Here is a 13,271-nt window from a genome sequence, read left to right on the forward strand (position 1 = left end):
ATGATTGCATTTCCCCCCTCTGTACTAACGACCGACCACGCTGCTCACTTGTAATTTGTGGTTACCTGGTTTACTGCTCTTTTGTTTACACACTCACTGTGCATTCCTCGTTTTAGGATTTTGGTCGAGAAGGAGCGCAGACGCCCTCCCTCCAAAAAAAGAAAAAAAAACGCATTAGTGTTTGCAGAGGATGGATCTTGGTTAAAGTCAAGGTCTTTTAAGCTTGAGTGTGTCAAGATCCATCAGTTTTGATCTCATACAAGTCAAGCAACGGACCACTGTCCTGCGGGCTAGACAACAAGTGGACCTCCTAATAAGGAAGGAGCTCTCTGTAAATATCCCGAAGGTCTGAGAAAGGCAGGGAAGCAGGGAGGAAGAGGGAAGCGGATGGATCGCGGCCTTATATGGACAAAGCATTGCTTTTCCCAGGGTTTGTGCCTGTGACCCCCCTCCGGTTTGACGCCAGATGCTGCACAAACAGCTCCCTGGCGCCACCAGGAGGTGCACTAAATGTTATGATTTGTGGTTAACGACCTTTTGTTTGGTATTTGAAATCAAATTAGTATTATTCGGAAACGAATAGTCAAACTATATTCTGGGAAGCTGGGTACTTTCGCAGCAGACTAATAACATATGTAAGAAAATGCTCTCAACCAACCCCGTTTTTGCCTTTGGGAGAAAAGTGCGTTAAAGCCATTTTAACCCATGTCAAAGTTTTAAATACGATTTTGATTAACTATTTGGGACGGTATTTTGAGCCGGCGGGACCGCAGGGCGGTTCGTGGTTTGCGCGGATGTCTCACAGGCCTTGCTTAAAACTTTTTGTGTCACACATTCAGCTCCACAATGGAAAACAAATTCGGTAAAAGTAGGTAAAGCAAAAAAAATAATAAAACAAATCAAGAGGTCATCTGTCCAACGAATGTAAAAAAAAAAAAAAAAAAAAAAAAACGGTAACTGAGCATGCCAAACCTGAGCATACCAAAGTTTACAGGGCCATATAGTTGCACAATCGCGTTCGTAACCTCGAAACATCTTTGCGGTCCTTTCACAAAATACTCCATGTCAGGTTTTGTAACTGATCTGCAAAAATAGAAGTTTGTACTTAGACTGGAGGGGGGAGGGGGGGGTCGAACCAAAACCTTTGGCTCCACCCATATGAATTCTTAACGCCATTTTTTCTTTTGAAACTATTACATTGTGGCATTAATGATGCTCCCCATTGCGAGTTACCGCTTATAACAATTTGTCGAACATAGAAATATATCTGACCCAAACCAACTTTCCGGTCGGTGCGTCCTCTGCTGGGAACACGTGGTACTGCTACATCCCAGACTTTTCTATATTACTTTTTTTAACCACAATAAACCTTTTAAAACCAATGGGCAAGTCACTTAGAACAAACGTCAACATCGTTTTTCGGCCCCCGCTGGACGCCCCTTGTTTTAACTAGCCCGAACAAACGTCAACTCCTGCATTCAGGCTCCTGCCAGACGCCTTTTGTTTCAACTGTAATGTGCGTAGTCCCGCCTTCAATTGAAACTTTCGCGGCATCCACCAAGAGACGTTCGTTTTGTTTATATACATAAACCAGAGGGGCGGAGATTGTCTCTATGCCTCTGAGACCCGAGATGGAACTATTCCCGCTAAGAGATTATACACAAAACGAGCAAACCTTGAAGTGACATGTGACGTTTCACTTTTAGACCCAGTCGAATATGAGGAAGTCTTCACCAGTCACAATAAAAAGTGTCATGTTTTGAACCCAATCGTGAAATTAAAGTCCGTAGTTTGACATAACTCATTTACGCGCGGCTGAATTTCGCATTTACAGATTAGGTGAGTACTAGTTAAGACTGTCTGTCAGGTTCATTCGTCAGAATATTTGTAATTATTCTAACACTATCACTCGCTTATTTTAAGAAAGTCCGTCATGTATATTTTCTTCTTCGGTATTTTATCTTTTGTTAGCGTTTTTACTGACACCGAACATGTCCAGGCGTGTTCCACGTAGTCCTACATGAAGCCGATAAGAAAATTCGGCCACATCACTCGACTTTGCTCGCAGTCAAGTGTTGTCAAGTGTCTTCTATGGAGAAAAACAGCGAGGAGGTGACCACCAACGACGAGGATGGAGATAAAGATGAAGGATGCGGATTGGAAGATAATGATGCAGTGACACCTGCGTCCAAATGTGGAGAAGCAGCCACTTGGGAAATTTTGAGGAAGGAGGATAAGAGAGATGTCTCCGTGTCACCCTCCTGCTGCATGGATACCTTCAATCCGTCCATATCCAGCCTTTCATCCTCCTCCTCTTCTGTGGTGTGTCTCACACCGCCATTACCACCTTCTGTTGAGCTTTCAGCTTTGTTGACTGATACCAGGCTGACTCTAGATGTCTACCCGGGTGGAGCATCTGTACTGCCACTGCTATGGGGTTCCATTCCAGGGCAGCTCAGGGGGCTCCGCTACCTAAGGCTTGGTTCTGAGGATAAAGGTGCACTGGATAGTGCCCTGGTTGCTCTCCCACATTTGATACAACTTCGCTCACTTGCCATACGAGGTATGCAATGTGCAGTTCACATTTATTAGACCCTTATACTCTTCATTCATCCCTCGCCATGTCGCAGTTCACTTTTAGTGGTTTCACTTAATTTTAGAGTCAAGTAAAAACATTTTTTGACAATAATATGTGATTTCACCCCAAATAGTCTACAAACACCATTCTGGTTAATATTGCAATATGTTATGTATATTGTTAATATGCGCTATATGAATTAAACAGCAAAATTCACTTGTTTTTAACCATCTTGATAATTGATGCCATTGAACATGACGTCAAAAGTGTAAGGTGCAGTTAATGACCAATCAGCCCTTTTCTGGGTTTGGTCATGAGATATTTACAACCTGCATTTATGATGCCATGTTCAATCCACAGCAACTGACAAAATGGCCGTCCCCTCAGATGGATACAAACGGGCGAATTTTGCTGCTTTCAACTTGACAATTTCCTTATAGCTCATTTATGATTCATTTACTGCTTTTGGACTCTATACCATCACATAATCTGCTCAAATATTGATTATTTTGGATTGACTTCAATTTACAATTTACCATTATTAGTTTCCAGAATAAAAGTGATTTGTTTTGATTCAAGACATTGATAGTCTCCGTTAATAGAGGAATAAAATAATTTGAGAATATTGAGAGAGTGAAAATCCTGGACAATTTTAGATGTCTAAATCTTGATTATCAAAAATAATCGGATTAATTTGCTCATTCATTAGTTATTAGGAATCCTTGAACCTCTACTATATAGCTTTATTTGATCGTTTAAATGTTATCGTGACACTTTTGCTCTTTGCCATCACCAGTGCTGTAAAAAAAAAACCCTGAAAAAAAAAGACATTGCAAAACACACCAAGCTGTTTTCACAAACCTATCTGATGTTTTTGCATGATGTCACATGATTTGTACTCCCTATTTGACCTTTGAGACATTTTTTTCCCCAAACATGTTGCTTGTACTTCAATTTCAGAACATCGGGGGCATTCTGTACTTTTAATGCTTGGACAAAACAAATGACTGAAGAAATATTGTAATTTGGTGAGTTTCCCTTTTTTTTTAGGTTATATTTAATTGGTTTACTGTGTTTTAAGGGCACCGTGTTTATGACGCACAAGGAAACCCCTTGCCTGGCCTCCTCACCACTTTACCCACATCCCTCATCTCGCTCCGTCTTCTGGTGCACGTGGATCTCTCCTTCAACCAGCTCTCCGCCCTTCCATCGTGTCTCCTCAGCTTACCTGCGTTGTCCGCCTTGCTCCTGTGTCACAACCGCTTCTCAGAACTGTCCCCTGATATAGGCCGGCTGTCCAGCCTCACCTATCTCTCCCTCATTGGAAACAAGCTGGTTTTCCTCCCTGCGAGTTTAGGCCAGCTAAAAGAACTACAGACACTGGATGTTTCATATAATCTCCTTCAAGAGCTACCAGATGAAATCGGCTCCCTGGGAGGACTTGTTAAGTTTGAAGTGTCCCACAACAAGCTGAAGAAGCTACCAGAGACCATCGGTATGAGCTGTAATGATTTGGTGTCTTTATAATTTGTGTGAGACGAATCAAATCAATAATCAAATCATTCACTTGACTTGGTGGTGCCCAGGCTCGCTGCGTTCCCTGAGAGAGCTCCTCATCTTCAGCAATGACCTTCGCTTCATACCACCTTGCCTGAATGATATGCCGTTCCTAAAAATAGATGTTCGTGATAATCCTCTGGGAAAACCGTCGACTCCTCCACCTCTTCCCCCTGCACCTGGTGGGTGAGCAAAACCGTGTTCAGACGTGCTTCCATCAATTTATTGTCGGGCAGCAACTATGATTATTTTACCAATCGATGAATCTGTCAATTATTTTGGAAATACAGTATATATAAACAAACACCGCATTTTCCGCACTATAAGGCGCACCAGATTATAAAGCGCACCCTCAGTTAATGACATATTTTAAAACTTTTTCCATATATAAGGCGCACCCTCAATTAATGACATTTTAAAACTTTTTCAATCACAATATAGTAATACTCAAAGTAATAACAATAATAACTCAAATAATAACTCTAAACTATCAATAGTATAATAATTCAATGTCAATATGAGCAACCTTGTTCAACTGTAAACACACAAAAGAAACAGGTAAAGCTTACTTGATCGGTTCATTCCCCATCTACCAATCCCAATCTCAATATTGATCCACATATAAGGTGCACCTGATGATAAGGCGCACCATCAGCTTTTTAAAAAAATTAAAGCTTTTAGGTGCGCCTTATAGTGCGGAAAATACGGTACTCAGTTTGTCATTATTAACTCTTTCAGTGCCAAGCTTTATTAGAAAAGGAAACATCTACAGGGCCAGTATTTTTAGCATTTTCACTCACCTTTCAAGGACAACAGAATATTGTGTGCTTTGTCTATGTAAACATGGGTGCTATAATATGAAAAATTGATTTCCTTTCCTTACTTTGAATTGCATGTAGATAATCGCTGTGTTATAAGTGTGCAAACACTGCCATTCAATGGTCACAGTTATCACTACTGTGCTCAATTGGCTTTTCAGATCAACCATATTAGGATAATGAGTCGATGACTCATTGCACCTCTACTATATTGTATCGGCAGCCTTATTTACAGTTTGTGTCCATTGATGATTGATGAAACTGTCTTCTCACCAGATGAAGAAGAACCAAACATTCCTGAGTTGCATCTGTTATTTAACCAGCACAGGTGGATATTTGTATGATATGATTTGTGTTTTCTTTACATTTTCAAACATAAAACAGTTTTACTCCTTTGCCTATTCAGTTTTAGTGTTACGTCTGCTGGATGTCATGTGTTTCTCCCAGGGGGGACGCAGTTGCTGTTCCCCCCGGGGTGCCTGCGGTCATCGACAACTCTGGAGTGGGCCGAAAGGAGGCCGCAGCGAAAGTGGGTGTCGCTTGAGGAGCATGACATTCTCCTCAGTCGTCCGCTGGAACTTTGTCCTCATGGCGTGACATTTCTCAAGGTGCTGCATATTGAACAGTGTGGACTTACTTAAAAAAAAAAAAAAAAAAAAAAACTGTCTCATGTGAAAATGAAACTGCCCTTGCAGCCGGTCGAGGTGTGCATAGCACACCGCCGCAAGAAATGGAAGGAAATGGTGGTAAGGAAGTATGATGGAACTTCATGGAAGACTTTGCCTACTTCTCTCAGGAAAGGAAGTGAGAGACACAGTATTCACTCTTTTTCACATCCAGCCAGGGTAAATAAATATCACAATGTGTTTGAAAAAAATATCATCGGTGTTTGAAAAAAATATAATCAGTTACATAAAGCATGTTGTCTGTGCAGCTGGCCTGCTGTTCCGTGAACGAGTTTTCCTGGTTTATTGTGGTCGCACGTCCAGTGAGGGACACTTGCTCAGTTTCACCAGCAGGGGGCCTTTTAGTGTCCAGCGCTGATCCTGGAGTCAAGCTTCATTTTCCACCGGACTCCACCACTCAAACACGCACAATAACTTTACAGGTTGGTGCAGTATTAGGTGTTATATGCTGGACACATGTCTAATGCATTTCCCTCTCACATAAATCTGCACACAACACCCCATAATATCAACATGAAATTAATTTATTTATCTGATTATGGTTGATTTCAAGTTTATTAAACACATTTTTGTGTGGTTGGTTCTTCTGAAAGGCTTCCACTGAGGAACAATGGGTCATCCCTGAAGCTTTTTCTTTCTTTCTTTCTTTCTTTCTTTCTTTCTTTCTTTCTTTCTTTCTTTCTTTCTTTCTTTCTTTCTTTCTTTCTTTCTTTCTTTCTTTCTTTCTTTCTTTCTTTCTTTCTTTCTTTCTTTCTTTCTTTCTTTCTTTCTTTCTTTCTTTCTTTCTTTCTTTCTTCATAAATAATGTGTTCTATGGAATGCTGTGTGTATAATTTAGAGGGAAGAACAATGAATGTCAGTAATCTATTCTCGAATAAGAATACACACAATGTAGGTGTAAGAGGCGCTGCAAATACCTTTGGTGTGGTTTTCTGTTGTAGGTGCTGCAGGTGTCAGTATCAGAGGTGCAGGTGCTGTGCGGTGATCCACAAGCAAGTGTCAGTCCTCTCATCTGTCTTTCACAAATTCCCAGCATGCATTTCCTGCAACCAATCAAAGTTCAGATCCCACTGCCACCAGGGGTTACAGGTACAATCTGCTTGCATGATTTGAATAGAATAGAATAGAATAGAATAGAATGCCTTTATTGTCATATCCAATCTCTAGGCATGATTTATGGATTTGATTGTAAAAGACTGCTTGGTATTTAACAATGTTCCCAAATATTGTTACTTTCCGCTCCCTTGAATCCAGACACTGTATAGATATTTACATCTTCATTAAATGTAGAAATATTTCATGTTATACTGATGATACTGATTGTGTATAGGTCACACAGTTGACAAGTCGTGTTTGTATCTGCTGCATGGAGACCCCACTGCCCAAACCTGGACAGACATAACATCACAAGTGACACTCCACGTTACTCACCTGTATGCTATTTTCTACATTACACATTTCTCCTGGTAAGTACCTTCATGAAATCTCAATTCCTGTATACATTAAATATTTTAGTGTGATAGGTTTTCACTCTGTATTTGATTACAGGTACTGGCTGTGGTACAAGACTCAGAGCTGTGTTAGTGGTATGGTAAGAAAAGTGTACCAAAAGTTAAAACAGTTTAAAGTCCAGTTCATGGTTCTTCAGCGGAAAACGGACCCTTCACAAGTCCTCCTACAGTGTTTACCAGCTAACAAGGTTGGTGAGCTGTTTGTGATTGCATTTGCTTAGTACTGGATTGCAGTAAAAGGGGACACTGTTACTTTTTGCTGATTCCTTTTCAGGTGGAAGACAGAGTGAAGTCACTGTCTGAACAGTACGACGGACCCCAGCCTTCAGACCTGTGTGATCTTCTGGAAGGAGAGCAGTTCTTTGCTGGCTTTGAGAGAGGCTTGGATATCTGCACAGGTCAGGTGTAATTTATTAACTTCATCTACAGTATTTTCACTGCTTATATTTTCAAATTTTGTGACATGCTCTTGTGATATATTTGATTTGTATTTGCTTTTCAAGTTGAAATGTTGGTGTCCTGCTCTTAATAGACAGACCAGACTGTGTTGGGGGAAGACTGTGTTTTGTGTTTTACTCCAGCCTGAAGAATCTGAAGGAAGTTTACATCTCTCCGGCAAAGGGCCTCCAGGGTCCAGTTAGAGGAGAAGTAAGAGTGTTTTTTTTTAAATAGCAAGTAACCATTTTGGCTGAAAATGTACACTATATGAATGTTACTAAAGCCATTTTCCATACCCAATAAATTGACAGATATTACGGTTATTTTTTTCTCTCTTCATCTCTGGATGAATTTCTGCCTTCCATTTTATGATTCCCTGAAAGTGTACTTTGTCTTAACAGGTCTCATTTTACAGAGGGGAGATTCCCAGTGGTTTGCCAGAGGAAGTAGTGAGGAAGAGAAAAGGACTTGACAGCCAGTGGCTTGCAACTTTACCGCTAAGACTTCCTGTCAGTTTAAAACATATTTTCAGTTGACACTTTTTTTCAGAGTCTAATGCTGGCCAATACAATACTCGTATTTTTCTTGTGCATTATGGTATTATGTCATCTCATTAATAGACATGCACGGTTAACACCAATACAAGCACCTCATTAATGAGATTGAGAGAAAAAAAAACATTGAACGCTTTTGTAATTGTAGGTTACGATGCTCTCACATTGATTTTTAATAGACATCATGGCAGGGGTAGGCAACATTTAAAGAGCCATAGGAAAAAGAAAACATCGTGGTGGGCTCAAAAACCTTTTGACATCTAAAGTGAGGATAACGCGGCAAATAGAAATAATAAAACGTTAAAGTATTCCTAATTCATCAAATTTAAGACAAACCAAAATTAGCCTCCCAGAAATGTGAATGTTGTCATCATTTTATTGCATGTGGATCATGCAGTCAGTCCAATTGAATTCAGAATGATTCATTTTAATGGAAAATATTTATTTGCGAAATAACACTGATTAAAATATTCACAGTGCCAGTCAAAAATTTGGAAACAAAATCAAATGCAAATGTTCTCATATACACTAAGAGTTCAAGAAATTCAAGATACTTTCTCTTGACAATGCACAGCTATCAACTGAAGGTCATTGCTTCCTCCTGTTTCTATAGGCACTAGATGCCAACAACAAGTACATTATGGAAGAGTTCCAGCTTCCGCCTCTTAACCTTGGAGATCCTGAGAGCGGCTACCTGACAGAAGCCAACCTGCTGTCCATCTCCCTTCAGATTGGACAGGATTGGCGCTTTATTGGCATCAATCTCGGTTTAAGCTACCAGGAATTAGACCGCATCCAATACAAATACAGGTTTGTATATCGCAAACAAAAGAAAATCCAATCGTAATGAAATCAATTTTTCCCTGCTAACTATGGCCTCTTCATTTGTCTTTAGTTAAAAATAAAACAAGTAGGAAGGGATACGGCTTATTTAGCAGTCATGGATCCACATCAAAAAATGACTACATCTCAAGTGAGGTGAATTTGAGCCTTTTTATGTCTAAAAACGTAAGGTTCTGATGTTAAAGTCAAAGCTGTTATAAACGCTCATCAGGATTGAGTTGTAAACGACACAATGGCGACGTTTGTGTTGGTGCTGCTGAAAGAGAAGACGTGAGCGTGTTGTAACGTGACAGCAGTGGGAGAGAAATGGTAGAGAATTTTGATTGTTTTTAATCTGCGCTGTTAGAGGCTGCTAAGCCATCTGGGACATTGCAGGAGATTACACACACGCAGTCTGATGCCCATCTCCCTCCCTCCCACCACCCTCCGCTTGCTCGCATGACACATCCTGCAGGCGCCCAAGCAAAAACTAACAGCTTTGACGCCGTGCCTTCCATGGCGCTTCATGTTATTTTCATATGAGATTGATTTAAGAATGTCTTCTATAAGACAGGGTGTGTATCCATATTGGTGTGTACTGTGTAATTAGCAAGCTCAACATTGATAAAATCGTTCAGTGCAGGCTGTAAATCATGATCATAAAATGATAAATGGGGTGCATTCACGTTGCACGGTTGTGCCCAAAGCACTTTCCAGTGCTATATTTTTCATCACACACGCATTTCATGCACAGATGGTGGCTAATATCTCCATGTAGTATCACTACTGGTTATATCACTTCATTACTCCCTGTTGGGGTTCACTGTAGTCATTAACTACTGAGGTGAATTGTAATTGGGACACTCTGCTCTTCTCACCAGGGACAACCTTGGAGCTATGGTGCTAGATATGCTCTTCCACTGGGCCCAGGGACAGAAGAGCGCCGGGCCTGGGGCGGTGTCGCGATTGATGGCGGCCATGATCGAGAGTGACAGGAAGGATCTCGCACATGAGCTGGAAGACATTGTCAGTCTGGGAAAGCAAAAGTACACGGAGTCACTGAGGAGAGTGGGTCTGGAGGCCGAGCAGCAGCCCCTCCGTGAAGGCCAGCGGTAGAGAAGATCTTGCTGGGTGCAGGTGGCTTTCCTGTTTTGTTTTTGTTGTTGTTGTTGTTGAACTTTACACAACATAGCATGCAGGATGAAAGATATTGCAATTTTGTTATAAAACCTTCGATTGGCCCATACTGGACACTGTAGGGTTCATTCTTACCTGTCAGGATAAGATTAGCAACACTAAGAACTGCTGAGCTTTCTCAGTATTTTTTTTAACTTGTCATAATAATTACTCTACCTGCCTGTTGGTTTTACAACAGAATGCTAGTTATGAAATGACAACAATAGCTTTGTTGCTCGTAAAATGAAAATAAGGAAGACCTTTTTTTCACAAAAAATGAATAAGTTAAATGATTCTAAATTTTAAAAACTTGCAAGTAAATGTGCGCTTAACGACCAACAGTTTCTTTTAAATATAATCGTTAGTTATCATTCAATTACATTATATGGGGGGTTGCCATGTCTTCTAGCTATGGACAGCCAGAGGGGGAGTGTATATTGCTGCATTTATCGTAATGCCCCTAAAGCTCTCACGGGCGCATGCAAAAAATTACACATACTCACCATAAATGTGATCATGGCTGGGACAAGACACAAATACAACGATGTTGTCTCACGAGACAAGAAAAAGATGAAACGAGATGAGGTTTTGATGTTCTCACTACGTTTAGCGGTGTATTTTACTGTCATGCAGAGCATTAGCAATAGTGCAGAGCAGTAACAGACAGCACACTCTACTGTCTTCCCTAGATCTAAGACTGCTGGGTTTAGAAATCTTGCGGTGTTCTAAACTTCTTTAACATTGGAGGTTGTTAATTGTGTTTAAAATTGCAGTCTTTCTGAGGAAAGAAAAAAGCATGGATTTTGTAAAAAAATAAGTGGGGGACAGCTGTTTCGGTGAGTCAAACATTTGATTTATTTATTATTTCATATTTCATTTTAATATGCTTTCGTAATTTTATTTTGTTCATATTAATGGTAAATAAATAAAATTATGTTCTTATACTAAACTGCAATTTTTAATTTAGTGTACTATCTTGTTGCCTGCTCTTAGTGGACTTCATGAAACTTTGTGGACAAATCATTTGAAATTAGTATTAATTATTTTAAGTTTTGGCTGTATCACGTATTTTTTATGTTTAAATGCTCCGGAAAATAGCCTGTGTAGCCCAGCCGTGTGCTTCTCAGGTGTTTTTGAGTCAAATCACTGAAGGCCTAAGTGTGAAACGCATGGACTGCCACTGCTGTTTAAATAGCGAAATGCTGCACATTTAATTGTCTATGCCAGTGGTCTGCAAACATTCTTTTGCTGTGGCTCTCTGTGACTGAAAAATAAGGGCTATTTAATTGGAATCTAAGTCATTGTATGGTTTGTTTGTTTATTAAATGTAATTGCAAAGATGAACATTCTGGTGATTTTGCAACATTAAAATAAACATGTCAGCTGTCAGTTTCAATCAAAAGTTTGGAGTTCAATGTTTTTAGTTTTTGTCCTATGTTGTAAATTAATTCTGAAGTCACTCAGACTATGCAGCAACAAATCACTGACTGAAGGTAAAATTCTTAAGCAAACGAAATGTTTTGTATCGTAGATTCGTTGCACATTGTGGTCTTGGCCAACCTTATGACGTGGATGACTTTTAAATACCTGCAGGTATTTTTCGAGAGTTCGATAGCTTGAATTTTTTTGACATTGTTATGCATCTGAAAGAATTTGAATTTGATGGTGTCTAAGGTTTTGACTGCTGTAAATACTTTAATTGGCTGTTATTTTGCAAATAGCTTTTTTTTACATTAAGATAAATTAGGTAATAGCAAATGACTCATCTTGATAGCATGAAATGGGGACAAAACGGGGCATTTTTGGTTCACATTTGCAGGTTGCAGAATTATTGATGGGATTATTTGGTAAACATAAATCTAAATGTTTTTTCTTCATAATTTTGGTGACCTAAATATCCGTATGCAATTGTGAAGGTTTTTAGAGTGTTTCCAAACTTTTGACTTGCACATACATTTTTGTTTGCAGTTTCATCCTTCAATCATCACTTATGAACATGAATATGTATTATTAAAATATGTGCACTTTGGCTGGCTCTTTCTTGCTCGTTTAAAAATGCGGAAACATATTTTTTCATGTGTGAAAACTTAGATGAATGAAGTCACCCTCCTCCAAATGTGCCTTAACAAGACAAAATTCTGGTTCTAAAATTCTTTGTAATTTTTCCCCAAATAAAGGAAATCCGTTCATTCCTCTTGAGTTTAACAAGTGATGCAACGTTTTAGCATTGCATACTTGCACAGCTTTCCAGTCGCTTTTCCTAATTTGACTGGCCATTTAACAACAAATTGGCAGAGTAGCCTTTCTATGGCACACCGCCAAATCCTGATACTGTTTAACAACTACTGCTTTCATTACAGTCAACAAACCACATATATGTCAAACTCCGTCGATTCTAGGGTCAGAGGTTTAGGGGTGCTTAGCACCTGGCCACAATTTCATTCCCATATTGGGGGGGGGGGTAATTGAAGGATGAAATTGCACAGCCGTGACACCAGGGGATGCAGTTGCACTCATTGTCAAAGTCTGTGTGGGTGTTATAAACGTTTTAAATTGCGGTCAACACAATTTTCTAAATCACAATAATAATTAATGTGATTTAGAAAGCAATCAGCACAATGTTTTATACCTTTTTAGTCAGGCAAAACATTTGGTGCTCCTTCTTTAATGTCCCAGATCAATGTACATTTAAAGTGTCTCAGCTAAGAGGGATTGCCCTTAAATAACGCCAAATCTCAAATTTGATCAAACTTAAACCATGTTTCAGGCTTATTTAGACCATTTTTGCACACAAATCTGGGTTCTCATTGCGTGGAGCTTTTCTTTCATTTGTTTCCTGTAAAGACATACGCTTTTATTTTTTTATTTAATACTGCTTTTCTTTCTGCACTGCTTTTCAAGGTCACTCTATTCCCATCCCCCAACCCCTACACCTTTCTCTTATCCACTTACGTGTGTACTTTCAATATGAAACCGCTAGAGGACGGCTTTTTTGAAGCACTTTCCTTTTTTTCTAATTCAAGTCGTCCTCCATCCTCTTGTCAGCTTCCCCCTCCCTCCCCTTACCTTCTTACCTCGCACCCTCCCTCCCTCCATCCCCACCTTACTCCCACCTCCTCTTCCTCCCTCCC

The 13,271-nt window shown here is 39.8% G+C and overlaps 1 protein-coding gene across 1 annotated transcript; it reads left to right on the top strand.

Annotated features, from left to right (window-relative positions):
• The first annotated feature begins 2,091 nt into the window (after positions 1-2,091).
• Positions 2,092-11,479, top strand: pidd1 (p53-induced death domain protein 1). Its single transcript, XM_088417366.1, has 15 exons — positions 2,092-2,563; positions 3,660-4,073; positions 4,165-4,317; positions 5,230-5,281; positions 5,360-5,561; positions 5,649-5,798; positions 5,888-6,061; positions 6,581-6,728; positions 6,970-7,105; positions 7,188-7,338; positions 7,425-7,548; positions 7,683-7,798; positions 7,990-8,097; positions 8,756-8,952; positions 9,846-11,479. Exons 1-15 carry the CDS (start codon positions 2,092-2,094, stop codon positions 10,078-10,080), a joined length of 2,832 nt encoding a protein of 943 aa, XP_088273492.1. The 3' UTR covers positions 10,081-11,479.
• The last annotated feature ends 1,792 nt before the right edge of the window (positions 11,480-13,271 follow it).

This window comes from Hippichthys cyanospilos, chromosome 6 (genome assembly GCF_059441005.1).
Source record: "Hippichthys cyanospilos isolate Australia breed blue-spotted pipefish chromosome 6, RoL_Hcya_1.0, whole genome shotgun sequence".
In the NCBI taxonomy this organism is placed as follows: domain Eukaryota; kingdom Metazoa; phylum Chordata; class Actinopteri; order Syngnathiformes; family Syngnathidae; genus Hippichthys; species Hippichthys cyanospilos.